The sequence below is a fragment of the Pongo abelii genome, chromosome 20, assembly GCF_028885655.2.
Source record: "Pongo abelii isolate AG06213 chromosome 20, NHGRI_mPonAbe1-v2.0_pri, whole genome shotgun sequence".
NCBI lineage: Eukaryota > Metazoa > Chordata > Mammalia > Primates > Hominidae > Pongo > Pongo abelii.
In genome coordinates this window covers 60,159,056-60,181,846 of record NC_072005.2, presented here as the reverse complement: position 1 = coordinate 60,181,846, position 22,791 = coordinate 60,159,056, and the positions used below count along the sequence as shown (strand labels likewise).

The 22,791-nt window shown below is 49.2% G+C and overlaps 1 protein-coding gene across 4 annotated transcripts in view; it reads left to right on the top strand.

Moving 5' to 3' along the window:
• NLRP12 (NLR family pyrin domain containing 12) overlaps positions 1 to 9,642 on the top strand; it is a 32,589-nt gene extending 22,947 nt beyond the window's left edge. For 2 of the 4 annotated variants that reach the window (XM_024237521.2, XM_024237520.2), the window contains exons 7-10: positions 1,581 to 1,751; positions 4,571 to 4,741; positions 7,118 to 7,288; positions 9,246 to 9,642. In XM_024237521.2, coding sequence (XP_024093289.2) covers positions 1,581 to 1,751; positions 4,571 to 4,741; positions 7,118 to 7,288; positions 9,246 to 9,333 — 601 coding nt within the window. In that variant the 3' untranslated portion in view covers positions 9,334 to 9,642. Of the gene's footprint in view, positions 1 to 1,580; positions 1,752 to 4,570; positions 4,791 to 7,117; positions 7,289 to 9,245 lie in introns of those variants that run through there. The other 2 variants (XM_054538955.2, XM_054538956.1) reach the window with 2 other exon arrangements.
• The last annotated feature ends 13,149 nt before the right edge of the window (positions 9,643 to 22,791 follow it).

Genomic DNA, 22,791 nt, shown 5'->3' with positions numbered 1-22,791 from the left:
GCTGGAGTGCAATGGCACGATCTTGGCTCACTGCAACCTTCACCTCCCAGGTTCAAGCAATTCTTCTGCCTCAGCCTCCCAGGTAGCTGGGATTACAGGCACCCACCACCACGCCCGGGTAGTTTTTCTGTATTTTTAGTAGAGATGGGGTTTTACCGTGTTGGCCAGGCTCTCTCAAACTCTTGACCTCAGGTAATCTGCCCACCTCGGCCTCCCAAAGTGCTAGGATTACAGGCATTCTATTTATTTTTAGTTTTTTAGTTTTTTTTTTTTTTGAGACAGAGTCTTGCTCTATCGCCCAGGCTGGAGTGCTGTGGCGTGATCTCGGCTCACTGCAACCTCCACCTCCTGGGTTCACACCATTCTCCTGCCTCAGCCTCCTGAGTAGCTGGGACTACAGGCGCCTGCCACCACGCCTGGCTGATTTTTTTTTTGTACTTTTAGTAGAGACGGGGTTTCCCCATGTTAGCCAGGATGGTCTCGATCTCCTGACCTCATGATCCGCCCGCCTCAGCCTCCCAAAGTGCTGGAATTACAGGCTTGAGCCACCGTGCCCGGCCACATTCTATTTATTTTTAATAGTAGGCATCCTAATGGGTATGAGATGCTATCTCATTGTGGTTTTGATTTGTAGTTCTCTAATGATTATTGAGATTAAGCATCTTTTCAGGTGCTTGTTGGCTATTTGTACACCTTCCTTGAAGAAATGTGTATTCAAGTCTTTTGCTCATTGATTTTTATTTATTTATTTATTTTTGAGACGTAGTTCCACTCTTGTTGCCCAGGCTGGAGTGCAATGGCGCGATCTCAGCTTACGGCAACCTCCGCCTCCTGGGTTCAAGTGATTCTCCTGCCTCAGCCTCCTGAGTAGCTGGGATTACAGGCATGCGCCACCACACCCAACTAATTTTTTGTATTTAGTAGAGACTGGGTTTCACCATGTTAGCCAGAATGGTCTCCATCTCCCAAGCTCAGGTAATCCACCCACCTCAGCCTCCCAAAGTGCTGAGATTACAGGCGTGAGCCACTGTGCCCAGTCTAATTTTGTATTATTAGTAGAGACGGGGTTTCTCCATGTTGGTCAGGCTGGTCTCAAACTCCCGACCTCAGGTGATCCGCCAGCCTCGGCCTCCCAACGTGCTGGGATTACAGGCGTGAGCCACCACGCTGGGCCCTTTTGCCCATTTTTAAATTAGGTTTTCTGAAAATGCATTACTGTTAAGATTGGGGGCTTAGGCGCAACGGCTCACGCCTGTAATTCCAGTCCTTTGGGAGACTGAGGCAGGTGTATCACCCAAGGTCAGGAGTTCGAGACCACCCTGGCCAACATGGCGAGAAACCCTGTCGCTACTAAAAATACAAAAACTAACTAGGCGTGATGCCACACGCCTGTAGTCCCAGCTATTCGGGAAGCTGAGGCAGGAGAATTGCTTGAACATGGGAGGTGGAGGTTGCAGTTGAGCTGAGATTGCACCACTGCACTCCAGCCTGGGCGACAGAGTGAGACTCTGTCTCAAAAAAAAAAAAAAAAAAAAGAAAGGAAAGCCTCCATAATGTTTGTTGAATTGGACTTTGTGCAGGCTGAAGATCTGCCACCTCACTGCTGCTGCCTGTGAAGAGCTGGCCTCAACTCTCAGTGTGAACCAGAGCCTGAGAGAGCTGGACCTGAGCCTAAATGAGCTGGGGGACCTCGGGGTGCTGCTGCTGTGTGAGGGCCTCAGGCATCCCACGTGCAAGCTCCAGACCCTCCGGTGAGTCCCGTTTTGCTCACCACGCTAGGAGTCCCAGTCCATGAATGCAGCCCTCTCACCTGGGATCACGGAGGCCAGGTTGTCTCTGCTCCTAAACTCTAGCTACTACATCAGCCCTTTTTTTTTTTTTTTTGAGCCTCCCAAGTAGCTGAGATTACAGGCGCCCACCACCACGCCCAGCTAATTTTTTGTCTTTTTAGTAGAGACAGGGTTTCATCGTGTTAGCAGGATGGTCTCGATCTCCTGACCTCATGATCTGTCTGCCTTGGCCTCCCAAAGTGCTGGGATTACAGGCTTCAGCCACTGCACCTAGCCTACATCAGCCTTTTTAAAAGGATTTTTCTGGCCAGGCATGGTGGCTGACACCTTAATTCCAGCACTTTGGGAGGCCGAGGTGGGAGGATCACCTGAGGTCGGGAATTCGAGACCAGCCTGACCAACATGTAGAAACACCCCATCTGTACTAAAAATACAAAATTAGCCAGGCATGGTGGCGCATGCCTATAATGCCAGCTACTTGCAAGGCTGAGGCAGGCGAATCCGCTGAACCCGGGAGGTGGAAGTTGCGGTGAGCTGAGATTGCGCCATTGCGCTCCAGTCTGGGCAACAAGAGCGAAACTCCGTCTCAAAAAAAAGGGTTTTTCTGACACACAGCCCTTTGCACAAGCAGTTCTTATTCCCTGGCATGCCTTCTGCTCTCTGTCCCCTCTTTGCCCGGAGAAGTTCAATTTTTCTTCTGAACACTCTTTACTTTGTATTTTGAGACAGGGTCTTGCTCTGTCACCAGTGCTGGAATGCAGTGGTGTGATCATAGTTCACTGTACCCTTGACCTCCTGGGCTGAAGCCATCCTCCCAACTCAGCCTCCTGAGTAGCTGGGACTGCAAGCGCACGCCACCACAGCTGGCTAATTTTTACTTTTTTTTTTTTTTTTTGAGACGAGTCTCGCCCTGTCGCCCAGGCTGGAGTGCGGTGGCGCGATCTCGGCTTACTGCAAGCTCCACCTCCCGGGTTCACGCCATTCTCCTGCCTCAGCCTCCTGAATAGCTGGTACTAAAGGTGCCCGCCACCATGCCCAGCTAATTTTTAAAAAAAACTTTTTAGTAGAGATGGGGTTTCACCGTGTTAGCCAGGATGGTCTCTATCTCCTGACCTCATGATCCACCTGCCTCGGCCTCCCAAAGTGCTGGGATTACAGGCGTGAGCCACTGCGCCTGGCCAATTTTTACTTATTTTTTGTAGGGACAAGGTCTCGATTTGTTGCCTAGGCTGGTGTAAACTCTTGGCCTTAGGAGATCCTCTGGCCTTGGCCTCCCAAAGTCCTGGGCTTACAGGTGTGACCCACTACACCCAGCTGGACACCCTTTCTAATCCCTAGCTAAAATCTGGATTCCTAGATTTATGATCCTATGTGACCTCATACTTCCCCCTCAGCATCATTTATTGAAATTTGAAGGCAGGGTGCAGTGGCTCACACTGTAATCCCAGCACTTTGGGAGGCCAAGGTGGGAGGGTGACCTGAGGTCAGGAGTTCAAGACTAGCCTGGCCAACATGGTGAAACCCCGTCTCTACTAAAAATATAAAAATTAGCCAGGCGTGGCGGCAGACACCTGATGTCTAGGTACTCAGGAGGCAGAAGAATTGCTTGAACCCGGGAGCCAGAGGTTGCAGTGAGCTGAGATAGTGCCACTGCACTCCAGTTTGGACGACAGAGCGAGACTCCATCTCAAAAAAAAAAAAAAAAATTTGTAATTTGTGTATATGTGTGTGTGGTGGCATTCCACAAGCATAGGAGCTATGCCAACTGTATCTCCTAGTAAATAGTACAAGACGTGGGTAGAAGTGCTCAAAAATACACACTTTGTGTATTTTTTTATCAAGGCACCAGCAAAAAACAAAAAAATCACACACACGGCTGGGCGCGGTGGCTCATGCCTGTAAACCCAGCACTTTGGGAGGCTGAAGCGGGTGGATCACGAGGTCAAGAGATTGAGACCATCCTGGCCAACTGGTGAAACCCCGTCTCTACTAAAAATACAAAAATTAGCTGGGTGTGGTGGTGTGCACCTGTAGTTGCAGCTACTCAGGAGGCTGAGGCAGGAGAATCACTTGAACCCAGGAGGCGGAGCTTGCAGTGAGCCGAGATCACGCCACTGCACTCCAGCCTGGGCAACATTGCAAGACTCTGTCACAAAAAATAAATAAATAAATAAATAAAAATTTGTAGATGGGAGGCTGAGGCGGGTGGATCACCTGAGGTCAGGAGTTTGAAACCAGCCTGACCAACATGGTGAAACCCCGCTTGTACTAAAAATATAAAAATTAGCCGGGCATGTTGCCACATGCCTGTAATCCCATCTACTTGGGAGACTGAGGCAGGAGAATCACTTGAGCTTGGGAGGTGGAGGTTGCAGTGAGCCGAGATTGCACTATTGCACTCCAGCCTGGGCAACAAGAGGGAAACTCCATCGCAAAAAGAAAAAAAAATTTTTTTTTGCACAAACAAGTTATTGGTTGTCCAGACTGGTCACAAACTCCTGACCTCAAAGAATCCTCCAGCCTCAAGCCTCACAAGATGCTGGGATGACAGGCATGAGCCAGGGCACCTGGCCTGATTCTTAGTTGCTTCCTTCTGTTCTCTTATTCCTCCCTTCCTCTCGTCTTCCTACTTCTGTCATCTTTTTCTTTTTGTCTCTCAAGGGTAGAGATTGAGTCTGTCCCTCTGTCTGCAACCAACACAGGGCTTGGCACAGGGCCCTCCCAGCAGATATTTGCAGGAGGAATGCCTCCCACTCCGCCCTAGCATCCTGTCTTTGCAGGTTGGGCATATGCCGATTGGGCTCTGCCGCCTGTGAGGGTCTTTCTGCGGTGCTCCAGGCCAATCACAACCTCCGGGAGCTGGACTTGAGTTTCAACGACCTGGGAGACTGGGGCCTGTGGTTGCTGGCTAAGGGGCTGCAACATCCCGCCTGTAGACTCCAGAAACTGTGGTGAGCATCGGGGAGTGACGGGGTGGCAGTGGTCATGTTTGGACGGTGGAAGCGCTTTCTCATCCTTCATTTTTCTATTTATGAACTATCCTGCTTCACTACAAAAGATTCAGGTAGCAAGAAGAGAGGTGGAAAGAAAAGACAGGAGTCTCTCTGAACTTATTCTGATTTGGGGGTGCTGCCCGACTTAAAATTTTAAAAACTTAAGGCCGGGCGCGGTGGCGCACGCCTGTAATCCCAGCACTTTGGGAAGCCGAGGTGGGTGGATCACCTGAGGTCAGGAGTTCAAGACCAGCCTAACATGGTGAAAACCTGTCTCTACTAAATACAAAAAAAATAGCCGGGCCTGGTGGCACATGCCTGTAATCCAAGCTACTTGGGAGGCTGAGACAGGAGAATCGCTTGTACCTGGGAAGTAGAGGTTGCAGTGAGCCGAGATCATGCCATTGCACTCCAGCCTGGGCAACAAGACTGAAACTGTCTCAAAAAAAAAAAAAAAAACCAAAAATTAAAATTTAAAAATTACAAAAAAGAGGCTGGGCTTGGTAGCTTAATGCCTGTAATCCCAGCATTTTGGGAGGCCGAGGCGGGTGGATCACCTGAGGTCAGGAGTTCGAGACCAGCCTGGCCAAAATGGTGAAACACCATCTCCACAAAAATACAAAAATTAACCCAGCGTGGTGGCACATGCCTGTAATCCCAGCTACTCAGGAGGCTGAGGCAGGAGAATGACTTGAAGCTGGGAGGCGAGATTACAGTGAGCTGAGATCACGCCACTGCCCTCCAGCCTGGGGCGATAGAGCAAGACTCTGTCTCAAAAATAATAATTCAGGCTGGGCGTGGTGGCTCATGCCTGTAATCCCAGCACTTTGGGAGTCCGAGGCGGGTGGATCCTGAGGTCAGGAGTTCGAGACCAGCTTGGCCAACATGGCCATCTCTATTAAGAATACAAAAATTAGTCTGGCGTGGTGGTGGGCGTCTGTAATCCCAGCTACACAGGAGGCTGAGGCAGGAGAATCGCTTGAACCCAGGAGGTGGAGGTTACAGTGCGCCGAGATCACACCATTGCACTCCAGCCTGGGTGCCAGAGCAAGACTCCATCTCGAGAAAAAAAAAAATAATTCAATCTGGTGCTCTGTAAATTCCAATCAAATGTTAATTGTGACTTTCTCCCTCACCTTTCTGCCAGGCCAGCTGTAGCCCTAATCTGAAGGATTTAGAATGGGATGAGGCATCATCTAGTTTATTTGGGATTTTTTTTTTTTTTAAACAGGGTCTCACTGTCACCCTGGAGTGCAGTGGCATGATCTTGGCTCACTGCAACCTCCACCTCCCAGGTTCAAGCAATTCTCCTGCCTCAGCCTCCCAGTAGCTGGGATTACAGGCGTGCACCATCTAGCCCAGATTTTTTTTTGAGATGGAGTTTCGCTCTTGTTGCCCAGGCTGGAGTGCAATGGCGTGATCTGGGATCACCGAAACCTCCGCCTCCCGGGTTCAAGTGATTCTCCTGCCTCAGCCTCCCAAGTATCTGGGATTACAGGCATGTGCCACCACCCCGGCTAATTTTGTATTTTTAGTAGAGATGGGGTTTCTCATGTTGGTCAGGCTGGTCTTGAACTCCCGACCTTAGGTGATCCACCCGCCTCGGCCTCCCAAAGTGCTGGGATTACAGGCGTGAGCCACCACGCCCGGCCTAGCCCAAATAATTTTTTTAAATGTTTCAGAGGCTGGGTGTAGTGGCTCACGCCTATAATCCCAGCACTTTGGGAGGCCAAGGTGGGTGGATCACTTGAGGTCAGGAGTTTGAGACCAGCCTGGCCAACATGGTGAAATCCCATCTCTACTAAAGATACAAAAATTACGGCCGGGCACAGTGGCTCATGCCTGTAATCCCAGCACTTTGGGAGGCTGAGGTGGGCGGATCACCAGGTCAAGAGATTGAGACCATTCTGGCCAGCATGGTGAAACCCCGTCTCTACTAAAAATACAACAATTAGTTGGGTGTGGTCGCTCGCGCCTGTAGTCCCAGCTGCTGGGCTGAGGCAGGAAAATCACTTGAACCTGGGAGGGAGGTTGCAGTGAGCCGAGATCGGGCCACAGCACTCCAGCATGGGCAACAGAGGGAGACTCCATCTCAAACAAAACAAAAATAAAAGGATACAAAGATTAGCCACGCTAATCGGTGGTAGTGCACGCCTGTAATCTCAGCTACTCAGGAGGCTGAGGCAGGAGAATCGCTTGAACCTGGGAGGCAGAGGTTGCAGTGAGCTGAAATCTCACCACTGTACTCCAGCCTGGGCGACAGGGTGAGACTCTGCCTCCAAATAACATAAGTAGCACCTGATGTTACCTTAACCAATTCCTTATCTTCACCAGGCTGGATAGCTGTGGACTCACAGCCAAGGCTTGTAAGACTCTTTACTTCACCCTGGGGATCAACCAGACCTTGACCGACCTTTATCTGACCAACAACGCCCTAGGGGACACAGGTGTCCGACTGCTTTGCAAGCGGCTGAGCCATCCTGGCTGCAAACTCCGAGTCCTCTGGTGAGGAATGATGACCAGTTCTTTCTGGTGGAGGCTGGACATTGGGCTGGGAGCATGAGGGTAGATAAGCTGGATGGACAAATACGTTATGCACTGGTGTATGCAATTAGGGGGCATACAGATGAGGCCAAATATTACCTATGTCATCTACTGGCTGTGTGACCTTGGATAATTTCCTTGTCTGAGACCGGGCACGGTGGCTCACGCCTGTAATCCCAGCACTTTGGGAGGCCGAGGTGGGCGGATCACAAGGTCAGGAGATCGAGACCATCCTGGCTAACAAGGCGAAACCCCATCTCTACTAAAAATACAAAAAATTAGCCGGGCGTAGTGGTGGGCACCTGTAGTCCCAGCTACTGAGGAGACTGAGGCAGGAGAATGGTGTGAACCTGGGAGGTGGAGCTTGCAGTGAGCCAAGATCGCACCACTGCACTCCAGCCTGGGCGACAGAGTGAGATTCTGTCTCAAAAAAAAAAAAAAAAAAATTTCCTTGTCTGTTGAAGGGGACCATCGTGGCTCACCAATTGCATTGGAGGTCACTGTAATTCGAGTGAGAATCTAGAATTACTCTGCCTGGGTTCAAACTCCAATTGCATCTTTTTTTGGACAGGATCTTGCTGTCGCCCAGGCTGGAGTGCAGTGATGCAATCAAAGTTTAGGCTGGGTGCAGGGGATGGCGCCTGTAATCCCAGTACTTTGACAGGCTGAGTTAGGAAAATTGCTTGAGCTCAGAAATTTGAGATTAGCCTGGGCAACATGGCAAAATCCCATCTCTACACAAACACACACACCCACACACCCCAGTTGTGGTGGCACACACCTCTCTAGTCAAAGCTACTCAGGGGGCTGAGGTGGGAGGATCGTTTGAGCCCAGGAGTTCGAGGCTGCAGTGAGGCATGCTTACACCACTGCACTCCAGCCTGAGTGACCGAGCAGGAACTTGTCTCAAGAAAAAAAAGGCCAAGGCAGGCAAATCACTTGAGGCCAGGTGTTCAAGACCAGCCTGGCCAACACAGCAAAACCACATCTCTACTAAAAATACAAAAACTTACGGCTGGGAGCGGGTGGCTCTATACAAAAATTAGCCGGGTGTGGTGGCACGCGCCTGTAATCCCAGCTACTTGGGAGGCTGAGGCAGGAGAATCGCTTGAAGCCAGGAGGTGGAGGTTGCAGTGAGCCAAGATCATGCCACTGCACTCCAGCCTGGGCAACAGAGCAAGACTCCATCTTGGGGAAAGAAAAAAAAATGGAGAACATAGTTGCATCTTCATAAGGCTATGATAAATTATGAATTGGCCAGGTGTGGTGGCTCACACCTATAATCCCAGCACTTTGGGAGGCCAACATGAGCAGATCGCTTGAGGTCAGGAGTTCTAGACCAGCCTGGCCAACACGGTGAATCCCTGTCTCTGCTAAAAATACACAAATTAGCTGGGCATGGTAGCACGCACCGGTAGTCCCAGCTACTCTGTAGTCCCAGCTACTAGGGAGGCTGAGGTGGGAGGATCACTTGGACATGGGACGTGGAGGTTGCAGTAAGCCAAGATCGCACCACCCTACTCCAGCCTGGGTGACAGCGAGACTCAGTATAAAAAAAAAAAAAAAATTATGGCCGGGCGCGGTGGTTCACGCCTGTAATCCCAGCACTTTGGGAGGCCGAGGCGGGTGGATCACGAGGTTAGGAGATTAAGACCATCCTGGCTAACACAGTGAAACCTTGTCTCTACTAAAAATACAAAAAATTAGCCAGGCGTGGTGGCGGTAGTCCCAGCTACTGGGGAGGCTGAGGCAGGAGAATCGCTTGAACCTGGGAGGCGGAGGTTGCAGTGAGCCAAGACTGGAATTTCTGGAGGATCATGGAATGATCTTATCACAGTAGTGCACAATAGGTACTTAAGGCTTATTAATTGAATGCCACAGTAGTGGACTGGAATAACATCAACTCTTGTGTCCACAGGTTATTTGGGATGGACCTGAATAAAATGACCCACAGTAGGTTGGCAGCGCTTCGAGTAACAAAACCTTATTTGGACATTGGCTGCTGAATAGTCCTATCTGCTGGCTCTCCCCTGAGATCTGGACAGAGGAAGATGGGAGGGTGCTCATCACCCCTACAGCATAATGATCATGCTCCTTCCTAGAGACAAACTCATGCAGATTGAGATCAGAAGTCCCTCTGCTTGGGATCAAATTAATGTTTGACAGAGCTGGCCAGGCATGGTGGCTCATGTCTGTAATCCCAGCACTTCGAGAGGCCGAGGCAGGTGGATCACGAGGTCAGGAGTTTGAGATCAGCCTGGCCAAGATGGTGAAACCCTGTCTCTACTAAAAATAAAAAAAAAAATTAGCCGGGCGTGGTGGGGGGCACCTGTAGTCCCAGCTACTCGGGAGGCTGAGGCAGGAGAATCACTTGAACCCGGGAGGTGGAGGTTGCAGTGAGCCGAGATCGCACCCCTGCACTCCAGCCTGGGCGACAGAGTGGGACTCCGTCTCAAAAAAAAAAAAAAGAGTTTGACAGAGCTTTAAGGGATGACCAACTAAGAGAGGTTTGATGACCCCTAACAGGAGGGGTAAAGCCCAACAGGGGCCAGGTGCGGTGTCTCACGCCTGTAACCCCCGTACTTTCGAAGGTGGAGGCAAGATGGGTTGCTTAAGTCCAGGAGTTAGAGACCAGCCTAAGCAACATAGCAAGACTCCACTATTACTAATTAGCCAACTACTGTTAATTAGTACAATTAATTACCCAGGAGTAGCAGCACATGCCTGTAGTCCCAGCTACACTGGGGACTGAGGTGGGAGGATCGCTTGAGCCCAGGAGGTCCAGGCTACAGTGAGCTGTCCTTGCACCACTGCGCCCCAGCCTGGGCAACAGAGGGAGACGGTGAAAAATGGCCAGTAGTGGCCCTCAGAGGCCACCCAGCCCTGCCAAGCCCTGGCTGCATCAGGACATATTAATATTTGAGCTCTGGGGTGGGTGCCACTGCCATCTAGTGGACGACACTAGGAATGCAAGCCAACATCCAGCAAGGAATGCACAGGACAAAGCACTTGGTCCAAAGGCAAATTGTGCCAAGTTGAGGAAAGCCTATTCTCAAATGTCACAGGATACACGGGACACTCAGCATTTAGGAAGAGACTGGTATGCAAGCTAACCCTCAGAATGCTTGTTATGCCAACAGCCCTGATCCTCCCTTGCTGGAGGGGATAATGCCTGAAATCTTAATGTGGCAGGCATGGCAGGATGGCCCCCTGCCTGGAATTCACTGGGCCCTGCCAAGAACTGAAACCTACAAGGCCACGTGTAGGCTGGCCATAACCTATCATACACTGTGCTTTCAACAAAAATACAGAGCCCGCCAGGTGCGGTGGCTCACGCCTGTAATCTAAATACTTTCAGAGGCCGAGGTAGGCAGATCAGCTGAGGTCAAGAGTTCGAGACCAGCCTGGCCAACATGGTGAAACCTACTAAAAATACAAAAATTACGCTGGGCACGGTGGCTCATGCCTGTAATCCCAGCACTTTGGGAGGCTGAGGCGGGTGGATCACTAGCTCAAGAGATCAATACCATCCTGGCTAACACAGTGAAACCCCATCTCTACTAAAAATACAAAAAATTAGCTGGGTGTGGTGGCATGCACCTATAGTCCCAGCTGCTGGGGAGGCTGAGGCAGGAGAATCGCTTGCACCTGGGAAGCAGAGGTTGCAGTGAACCAAGATCGCGCCACTGCACTCTAGCCTGGGCGACAGAGCAAGACTCTTAAAAAAAAAAAAAAAAAAAAAATCTGGGTGTGGTGACTCATGCCTGTAATCCCAGCACTTTGGGAGGCCAAGGAGGGCAGAGCACCTGAGGTCGGGAGTTCAAGACCAGCCTGACCAACATGGAGAAATCCCGTCTCTAATAAAAGTATAGAATTAACCAGGCGTGATAGCGCATGCCTGTAATCCCAGCTACTCGGGAGGCTGAGGCAGGAGAATCACTTGAACCCGGGAGGCAGAGGTTGCAGTGAGCCGAGATCACACCATTGCACTTCAGCCTGGGTGACAGAGTGAGACGCCATCTCAAAAAAAAAAAAAAAAAAGAATCCATATTCCCTTGGCGGGGTGCAGAGGCTCACACTTGTAATCCCAGCACTTTGGGAGGCCAAGGCGGGTGGATCATAAGGTGAGGAGATCAAGACCATCCTGGCCAACATGGTGAAACCCCGTCTCTACTAAAATACAAAAAATTAGCAGGGCGTGGTGGAGGGCGCCTGTAGTCCCAGCTACTCAGGAGGCCGAGGCAGGGGAATCACTTGAACCCAGGAGGCGGAGGTTGCAGTGAGCCGAGATTGTGCCACTGCACTCCAGCCTAGTGACAGAGCAAGACTTCGTCTAAAAAAAAAAAAAAGAGAGAAATCCATATTCCCATTTCAACACACAGAAATCTATATTCCCATTACTAGGAATTCGAACTAAGAAACTTTAAACTATGTCAGTGCCTGGTGGGAAATCAGGTCCCCATGCTGTGCTCAGCCCACACACTAGAGATCTACAGACCAAAACCTGCAAGGAGACTGAGGCAATTTCAGAAAAAGTGACCTTACAACTCCAGAGATCAGATACTGACTCAGTCCTGTGGACATAATTGTCCTATTGGCCAGGTGCAACAGTTCGTGTCTAATTCCAGCTCTTTAGAAGACCAAGAATTTTGATACCAAACTTAAGGTGCCACCTGAACACAAAAAAATTATCTACTCTATGCTACTATCCATCTACCCCAGAAGGGGTATTCACGCGTAGACCCAGCTACTGAAGCTGAGGAAAAAGGAATGCTTGAGTCTGGGAAGTGGAGGCTACACCTAGCTCGATGGAACCGCTACATTCCAGCCTAGATGACAAGATCGTCTACAAAAAAAAAAACTAAAAATGGCCCACCATTACCACGTAAAACTGTGCCTTAAGCTCTTTCTGCAATCCCAGCACTTTGGGATAAGAGATTGTTTAGGTTTCAAGACCAGACTGGGCAACATAGTGGGATCCTATCTCTAAATTTTTTAAAAAGTTATTTACCCAATATTCTTTATATGTCTGTGTTCAGTCCTGTTTCCACAGCTGCTTCTGAAGCAAACAGCCCTGCTTATAAACCACCCCCACCTACCCCCTGCTGGCCGTACAGGCCAAACCCTAAACAAGCTTAAGAAACTCAACTAAAGGCTGGGCGCAGTGGCTCAAACCTGTAGTCCCAGAACTTTGGGAGGCCAAGGTGGGTGGATCACTTGAGGTCAGGAGTTTGAGACCAGCCTGGCCAACATGGGGAAACCCCATCTCTACTAAAAATCCAAAAAAAATTAGCTGGGCATGGTGGTGGGTGCCTATAATACCAGCTACTCGGGAGGCTGAGGCAAAAGAATCGCTTGAACCCGGGAGGTAGAGGTTGCAGTGAGCCAAGATCGTGCCATTGCACTCCAGTCTGGCGACAGAGCGAGACTCCATCTCTTTAAAAAAAAAAAAAAAAAAAAAAAAAAACAAAACAAAACCCTCAACTAACAATCCCCAAGCTGCCTGTAGAAAAGATGACAGGAGGCCCAGGTAGGTCAAATATAAGAGAGAAGTCTTACTGGTTACCGTGGCGACTTCCCACCAGTGGTGGCGGTGTTGGTACAGAGGCTACAACTGCTTTATGAATTGTGGGTGCAAATAGCAAAACAAAACTCCCTTGAATTTGAGATCTTACTTCAGTTCAGATACTGTGGAATGGGCAAAGCAGCTGCAGGGGATAGGAACACCTAGAGGGGATAGTGGCCAGCAGCCCTGGAAACCAGTGATAGGGCAAACAGCAACTAAGAACCTACTGAAGGCCCCACGCAGTGGCTCACGCCTGTAATCCCAGCACTTTGGGAGGCCGAGGTGGGTGGATCACCTGGGGTCAGGAGTTCCAGAGCAGCCTGGCCAAAGTGGAGAAATCCCATCTCTACTAAAAAAATGCAAAAAAATAGCCAGGCATGGTGGCTCATGCCTGTAATCCCGGCTACTTGGGAGGCGGAGGCAGGAGAATCGCTTAAACTGGCGGAGGTTGCAGTGAACCAAGATTGCGCCATTGCACTCCAACCTGAGCGAGAGCACGAGATTGTCTCAAACAAAAAAACCTTCCAAAAATGAACTTGGGCCTGGCACCGTGGCTCACACCCGTCATCCCAGGGAGGCCACCCAGGGCAAGACAGTAAAGCCCCATCTCTACTAAAGGAGGGATGTTTGATTCCCCTAAGTTTCAGACCAAGCTGGCCAATGTATGAGACCCCAATTTCTACTAAACATTAGTGGAGCATGTGGGGACACTCCTGTGGTGCCAGCTACTAAGGGTGGGGTGAGGGGGTGCTTATGTGGTTAGATCTTTTGATCCAGGGAGCTTGGGCCTCCAGGGAGCTGTGATGGTGCCACCGCACTTCAGCCTGGGTGGAGTTTTTTTGAGACAGTCTCGCTCTGTCACCCAGGCTGGAGTGTGATGGCACCATCTCGGCTCGCTGCAAGCTCTGCCTCCCGGGTTCACGCCATTCTCCTGCCTCAGCCTGGAGCTACAGGCGCCCACCGTGCCCGGCTAATTTTTGTGTGTTTAGTGGAGATGTGGTTTCACCTCACTGTTAGCCAGGATGGCCTTGATCTGACCTCATGATCAGCCTGCCTCTCAAAGTGCTGCCACTGCGCCCGGCCTTTGAAGTTTAAAGAGCAGAACTCTCAAAGAGCAGAACTCTGAGTTCTAGCAGGGGTAGAAGGGAAGCACAAAATACTGTCAAGTATTTTTATGCAATGTACTTGGGTCTTAGAAGCTTCAGTAACGCCAGACATGAGGCTGATGCCTGTAATCCCAGCACTTGTGGAACCCAATAGACCAGAAACACAAGATGTTGTTCATAACATTTTATTAAAAAAAAGTTAGGAAAAGTGAGACTGGCATTGTCGGTGTAGCAGGGTGGAAGCACTCCAGCCCATGGTCTGGCCAAACCCACTTCAGTCTTACATGGATGCTGCCTACGAAATTCAGGAACAGGGCCCCAAATTCCCTTTAAGGCCAGATTCCCCTGACACCCCATTAAGCTTTTCCTGCCCTGTTCATCTGCAGGTGAACCCCGGATCCTGCTCACCCCAGAATATGCCAATTTTTATTATCTAAAATGGAGCATACAGACTGGTGCTCCGCAGAGAACCCCGGGAACTCCAGGTCATAGCTGAAGCTGCAGTCAGACCCGCAGGCTCCCTTGAAGCAGGATGGTTCGTGATGCCCTACTCAAACAGGGACACCCCAAAATCGAAGCACTTCCCAGTACAGAGAAAAAGGAAAGCGCCCCCATTTTGAGTATCCCAGTATGAGCTCCTCGCAAGGATCTGCCATCACTGTGACTTTCTTGCCTACAAGAGGTTGGCCTCCAATCATCCAACACATGTTAAATGTCAGCAATAAATTTGCTTGCTATGAGGGAAGAGGAAAGTTACATATCAATTATAACACCAACAGCAAAAAGTATTCCTTTCTTTGTGTATCCAGTCCCTTGGTCACAGCTGCTGTTTTTTGAGAATGAGTCTTGGTCTGTCGCCCAGGCTGGAGTGCAATGGCGCCATCTTGGCTCACTGCAACCTCTGCCTCCCGGGTTCAGGCCATTCTCCTGCCTCAGCCGCCCACCACCACGCCCGGCTCATTTTTTGTACTTTTAGTAGAAAAGCGGTTTCACCGTGTTAGCCAGGATGGTCTCGATCTCCTGACCTCATGATCCGCCCGCCTCGGCCTCCCAAAGTGCTGGGATTACAGGCGTGAGCCACTGCGCCCGGCCGCCCGGTTAATTTTTGTAGAGAAGAGGTTTCACCGTGTTGATCAGGCTGGTCTCAAACCTCCTAATCTGCCCCCCCCTCAGCCTCCCAAAGTGCTGGGATTACAGGCGTGAGCCACTGCGTCCGGCCGCCCGGCTAATTTTTGTAGAGAAGAGGTTTCACCGTGTTGATCAGGCTGGTCTCAAACCTCCTAATCTGCCCCCGCCTCAGCCTCCCAAAGTGCTGGGATTACAGGCATGAGCCACCGTGCCCGGCGCAGGCGCACAGCCGCCCTTCAACGTTCTCTTCCTGTCACCATCTAACCCAGATTCCCTTAGTTGTGTCAGGTGGAAGCCCAGGAGCTCCCCCTCTTCCCTTCCCCAGGTTTTCCAGGAGCCATTACACCCAGACGCTGTAAGGGACCTGTACCCAAGACACTTTTCCGGCTGGGAATCAAAACCACAGGCTCTTTAGTTCCTGCAGAAGACCGAGCTCCACGACATCCGCTGATATGGGCGTCACCGGTGACGCTCAAATGTCGCAGCACTTTCCACTTGGACATCAGAATAGTGCTCCACATTTGAGGCCCACAGGGTGAGCAGCTCCATCTGCAAGAGCCCTGGCCAAGAAATTTAAATTACGAGGAAACGGCCATAGGCAGGGTCTAGGGCCATCCTGCTACTCACCGCCCCCCCAACCAGTGTATATTCCCCCCCAGGTTGCGTTTTCTCAATCGGTAACACTCAAAAGATGGCGGCACTTTCACCAGAGAGCAGAAAGTGCCCCCACAGTTTGAGTGCCACAGGCTGAGGGGATGCGGCAAGACGGCGATGCAAGTGGAAGCACTTACCCATCAGAAGAGGCTTTTAAGCAAGGAGGGAGAGTAGCCCTTGATGAACTGTTGAAGGTCTTCAAAACACGAATTAAACTACCCTTTCTTAAAAAGAAAGTGAAAAACAAGGCTTTCCACGTATAGATATTCAAAGCACTCCCCCGCCCGTAGCCTCCAGATCCAAGCCATGAGGACTGAGTACAATGCAAGTAGGAAGGAACACGTGTGAGGGACAGTGGGGCCTTCGTCTTGAAGACTGAAAAAAAATCAGATATAGAACAGAAGCACAGCCCGACTGGGCGAAGTGGCTCAAGCCTGTAGTTCCAGCTACTCGGAAGGCTACGGTGGCAGGATTGCTTGAGCCCAGGAGTTCGAGACCAGCTTGGATAACATAGCAAAACCCCATCTCTACGAAAGAAAAAAAGAAAAAAAAAAAAGGCCAAAAACCCCACATGGGAATGGTGGTGCGCGCCTGTGGTCCCAGCTACTGGAGGCTAAAAGGGTGAGTCCCAGGAGGTCGAAGGTGCAAGGCGCCATCATCCTACCCGTTGCACTTCATCCTGAGTGACAGTGAGATCCTGACCCTAAAAAATAAAGCAAAACAAAAGAAAATAAAATAACATGGCAATACTCACAGAGGCCAATGATGCGGCCACAGCTCAGGTCTTCCAGAAAGAACAGTGCTCACTCTGGCTGGGTTCTTATATAGGCTGAGAGCCCATTCAACTTTGATAGGATTAAAGCCCACCCCTTCCCACCCTCTCACTCCCCCTGGTCTCCGCCCCAAGCCACCCTGCTCCCTTTGATCCTAGCTTGCCTTAGTCAGACACACCTTCATAAATTTTTTCAAACACTGATTCAAATAGAAATTAGGTGATCCCTATTACTAGTAACGCCAACATGTATTCGTTATAAATACATTGGAAAACACAGAGAAATACCCAGAAGAAAATCATTCCACCATCTGGGGGTTCAGTCATCCACTCAACAAATATTTAAATATAGTATTTTGTCCGAGCGCAGTGGCTCACACCTGTAATCCCAGCACTTAGGGAGGCCGAGGCGGACGATCACTTGAGGCCGGGAGTTCGAGACTAGCCTGGGCAACATGGCGAAACCCCGTCTCTACCAAAAAATACAAAAATTGCCCAGGCATGGTGGTGCACACCTGTAATCTCACCTACTTGGGAGGCTGAGGCAAGAGAATTGCTTGAACCCGGGAAGCAGAGGTTGCAGTGAGCCAAGATTGTGCCACCGCATTCCAGCCTGGGGACAGAGTGAGACCCTGTCTCAAAAAATAAATAAATAGGCTGGGCGCAGTGGCTCATGCCTATAATGCCAGAACTTTAGGAGGCCGAGGCAGGCAGATCACGAGGTCAAGAGATCGAGACCATCCTAGCCAACATGGTGAATCCCCGTCTCTACTAAAAATACAAAAATTAGCTCAGCATGGTGGTGGATACCTGTAGTCCCAGCTCCTCGGGAGGCTGAGGCAGGGGAATCACTTGAACCCGGACGGCAGAGGTTGCAGTGAGCCGAGATCACGCCACTGCACTCCAGCCTGGGTGACAGAGTGAGACTCCATCTCAAAAATAATAAATTTAAAAAAAATTTAAAAGCTGGGTGCAGTGTGGCTCACACCTATAATCCCTTCTACTCAGGGGGCTGAGGTGGGAGAATCCTTTGAACCCTGGAGGTGGAGGTTGCAGTGAGCCGAGATCACACCACTGCACTCCATTCTGGGTGACAGAGTGAGACTACTTAGTCTCAAAAAAAAAAAAAAAGAGAGAGAAAAGAAAAAAACAGTGCAGCAGTGAATATTTTTGAGAGCAACTTTGATAAAAAAGTGGAAACATTTCTGATTTTATTTAATGAAACCACTAGAGTTCCTTTGACCTTGAGGCATAGAGAGGAACTCAAAAAGGTGGGGGGTGGAGAGGTAAGGAGGGGCTTGAAAATGGTAAGTGCTCAAAATAATGAATGACTCAAGGAAGGGGAAGACTTGGGGCCCCAGGTGGCCAGGGTTTCCTTCCCATTTGTAATCCTAGCCAGCTTTGGGAGTATGTGCTCAATCTTTCTGGTTAAACCTAGTTCCTTCATCAATGAAAATGTACAGCATTTGCTGCAAAGGATGGCGAGAGATAGAAATGAGACAGCATGTTTGGCGAGAATCGCTAGAACCCAGGAGGCAGAGGTTGCAGTGAGCCGAGATCACGCCACCGCACTCCAGCCTGGGTGATAGAGCCAGACTCCATCTCAAAAAAAAAAAAAAAAAAAAAATTCTTGCTTTGGTCTTTGTCAAGATTGTGGGAGGTCAGCGCATATGTCCTGACTGCTTCTCAGCCATCCAGATTCCTATCTAACCTACTCACTCCTCTCACACTGCACCTGGATTTTCTGCTATTTGTGAACCACCTGGATGATCTCTCTGGTATTTCCTAGAACTCAACTTTTTCTCATCACCTCATTTTGTCTTTGCAAATTTCTCCTTTAAGGGTGACTTTCTTTTCCTGCCCTTGGGCCAGCACAGCAAGTTCATTGCTGACTATTTTTTTTTTTTTTTTTTTTTTTGAGACGGAGTCTCCCTCAGCCACCCAGGCTGGAGTGCAGTGGCTCGATCTCGGGTCACCACAACCTTTGCCTCCCAGGTTCAAGTGATTCTCCTGCCTCAGCCTCCCGAATAGCTGAAATTACAGGCATGCGTCACCACGCCGGCTAATTTTGTATTTTTAGTTTCTCCATGTTGGGCAGGCTGGCCTCAAACTCTCAAACTCAGGTGATCTGCCCGCCTCGGCCTCCCAAAGTGCTGGGAATACAGGCGTGAGCCACCGCACCCGGCCAACATTTGTATTTTTGAATATAAAAAATGTTATTAGTCCAATTGAATTTAATCAACATTCAACAAAGAGTATAGTCAAAGATGATTTTTAAGTGCATTTAAAAGAGGACTGCAGGCAGTGGCTCAAGCCTGTAATCTCAGCAATTTGGGAGGCTGAGGTGGGAGGATCTCTTGAGCCCATGAGTTCAAGGCTGCAGTGAGGCGTGATCCTGCCACTGTACTCCAGCCCAGGCGACAGAGCAAGACCCCATCCCTGGAAAAAAAGAAAAAATAAAATAAAATAAAAAAGATCCGGCTGGTCACGGTGGCTCATGCCTGTAATCTAGCACTTTGGGAGGCCGAGGTAGGCGGATCACATGAGGTCGGGAGTTCAAGACCAGCCTGGCCAACATGGAGAAACTCCGTCTCTACTAAAAATACAAAATTAGCCGGGGTGGTGGTGCATGCTACTCTGGAGGTTGAGGCAGGAGAATCGCTTGAACCCGGGAGGCGGAGGTTGTGGTGAGCCGAGATCGTGCCATTGCACTCCAGCCTGGGCAACAAGAGCAAAACTCTGTCTCAAAAAAACAAACAAGCAAACAAACAAAAACCAAAGAAAAAAGAAAAAAGATCCAATGTGATATTTTACTTTTTTGTTGTATAATTTGTTTAAAAATACAGAGATGGGCTGGGCATAGTGGCTCATTCCTGTAATCCCAGCACTTTGGGAGGCTGACGTGGGCGGATCAGTTGAGGTCAGGAGTTCAAGACCAGCCTGGCCAACATAAGAAAACCCCATCTCTACTAAAAAATACAAAAATTAGCCGGGTGTGGTGGTGGGTGCCTGTAATCCCAGCTACTCAGGAGGCTGAGGCAGGGAGAAATGCTTGAACCTGGGAGGCAGAAGTTGCAGTGAGCCGAGATCACACCATTCACTTTAGCCTGTGTGACAGAGCAAGACTCCATCTCAAAAAAAAAAAGAGAAAGAAAGAAAAAGAAAAAAATACATATATATATAGAGAGAGAGAGAGAGATGCTGGTCTTGCTTTGTTGCCTAGGCTGGTCTCAAACTCCTGGGCTCAAGCGATCCTCTCACCTTGGCCTCCCAAAGTGCTGGGATTACAGGCATAAGCCACCACGCCTGGCCCAGTTTGACATTTTTTTGACAATTGATAAAATTGGTGGTGAGACCAGTTTAAGACTTGACCTTCCCCCCTCCGCAACCAGGCTTGACGAGAAAAATCAAATTGAAAAAAATTAAAAATTCAAGATGCGCTTCTTAGATTTTCATTCTGACCTGACAAGTATAGTTGATCTGGTCTTTTATTATTGTGGTAATTCAACACGCATATTTAATGTAAAGCCTCAAATTGTAATAATTGTATTAACTATTAGTGAACTTTAAGTGTCAATTTATCTTTACTCTTAAATGAGCTCTTTGAAAAAAAGAAAAAATGACAGCCAGGCGCGGTGGCTCCCACCTGTAATCCCAGCACTTTGGGAGGCTGAGGTGGGTGGATCACCTGAGGTCAGGGATTCCAAACCATCCTGGCCAACATGGTGAAACCCCATCTCTACTAAAATACAAAATTAGCCAGGTGTGGTGGCGCATGCCTGTAATCCCAGCTACTTGGGAGGCTGAGGCAGGAGAATCGCCTGAACTGAGGAGACGGAGGTTGCAGTGAGCCCAGATGATGCCACTGCACTCCAGCCTGGCCAACAAGAGCGAGACTCTGTCTCAAAAAATAAATAAATAAAATAACAGAAGGAATCAGAAATCCCAAATATTTAGGACATGAGATTTCATAGCCCATGCTTCTTGGGAGGAGGGGACAGATAGAGGAAACTTTGCCTACTCAGAAGTTCTTCCTGCTGAGCTGAAAGGTCATCGTTTGCAAACCAACAGACCTCCTTGTCATGATAATCGCCCTGAATCCTCACCCTGAAACCCAGCCCTTCGCATAATCTGCCCCAGCTCCCCATAACAATGAGATTAGCTTTTTTTTTGTAAACAGCCTAACAGTTTGAGAAATCCTTTTATGTACAATATTCATTCCTGTAATCCCATTTTTCTCTCAGTCACTGTTTATCTACAGCCTTTGGGTGGGTGCATGATAAACCTCCTTATGACATTAAGGAGAATTTACCATTTTATCCACCTTTTCTGTTATGGGATGAGTTCAGGAAGGAAAGATTCTTGCCAGACTAGATTAAACCCTTCCCCGGTTAATGGCTGCCTATTTTGTTTGCCTGTGTTCTTAACACTCCATGATTTAATACACATCCTTTAATATGTGGAACACCTAAAAGGTGCCGGCGTCCATCCTCGATTCAGGGGTGTTGGGGGGACATTGTATAAAAAAGATTAGATCCGGCGTGGCGGCCCAAACCCGTAATCCCAGCATTTTGGGTGGTGAAGGGTGGCAGATTGCCTGAGCTCAGGAGTTTGAGGCCAGCCTGGGCAACATACTGAAACCCTGTCTCTACAAAAAAAAATACTATATATACATACTAGCCAGGCGTGGTGGCATTTTTTTTTTAAACTAGAGATAGGGTCTTGGTCACATTGCCCAGGCTGTTCTCAAACTCTTGGTCTCAAGTATCCCTCCCATCTCAGCCTCCTGAGTATGTGGGATTAAAGGGAAGAGACTCTGAACTGAGAACGCGCCATTGCACTCCAACCTGGACAACAGGAGAGAAACTCCGTCTCAAAAAAAAAAAAAAGAAAGAAAAAAAGAGCCTCTGGGTTCTGCTTATTTATTTATTCATTTTTAAATTATCTATTTATTTTTATTGTACTTTAAGTTCTGGGTTACATGTGCAGAACGTGCAGTTTTGTTACATAGGTATACATGTGCCCTGGTGGTTTCCTGCACCCATCAACCCGTCACCTACATTAGGAATTTCTCTAATGTTTTCCCTCCCCTAGCCCCCCACCCTATTTATTCATTTTTATTTCATAAAGAGCCAGAGTTTTACTCTGTAGCCCAGGCTGGAGTGCAGTGGCTGGATCATGGTTCACTGTAACCTTTAACTTCTGGGCTCAAGCAACCCCCTGCCTCAGTCTCCCTAGTAGCTGGGACTACAGGCACGTGCCACCACACTTGGCTAATTTTTTGCAATTGTAGTAGATATGGGTTTTTGCCATATTACCCAGGCTGGTCTCAAACTCCCGGGCTCAAGTGATCCTCGTGACTGGGCCTCCCAAAGCGTGGGAATTGCAGGAGTGAGCCAGAGCCTGGCCCTATGGCTACTTTCTTGCTATATTAATTGCAGAGTTGAGAAATTGTGACAGAGACCATGTGACCCACAAAACCTAAACCATTCATTATCTAACTCTTTAGAGAAAATGTTTGCTGACCTCAGTATCGAGGAAAGGAGTGGACAAAGGCCAGGTGCGGTGGCTCACGCCTGTAATCCCAGCACTTTAGGAGGCCAAGGTGGGCAGATCACTTGAGGTCAGGAGTTCAAGACCAGCGTGGCCAACATGGCGAAACCCCATCTCTACAAAAAATACAAAATTTAGCCATGTGTGGTGGCGGGCACCTATAATCCCAGCTATTTGAGAGGCTGAGGCAGGAGAATCGCTTGAACCTGAGAGTCGAAAGTTGCAGTGAGCTGAGAACATGCCATTGCACCCCAGCCTGTCTCAAAAAAAGGCCGGACGCAGTGGCTCACGCCTGTAATCCCAGCACTTTGGGAGGCCAAGGCAGGTGGATCACGGGGTCGGGAGTTCAAGACCAGCCTGGCCAAATTGGTGAAACCCCATCTCTACTAAAAATACAAAAAATTCCCAGGGCAAGGTGGCACGTGCCTGTAATCCCAGCTGCTCCGGAGGCTGAGGCAGAGAATTGCTTAAACCTGCAGGGGCGGAGGTTGCAGTGAGCCAAGATCGCACCACTGCACTCCAGCCTGGGCTACAGAGCGAGACTCCGTCTCAAAAAAAAAAAAAAAAAAAAAAAAAGGAGCAAAAATGGGATTTAGCCAAAGAACAGAGAGATGATGGGTTCATGGATGGAAAATTACAAAGGAGGCACCCTGGACAGAGGATTTCTGCTTCAACTGGCCTAACG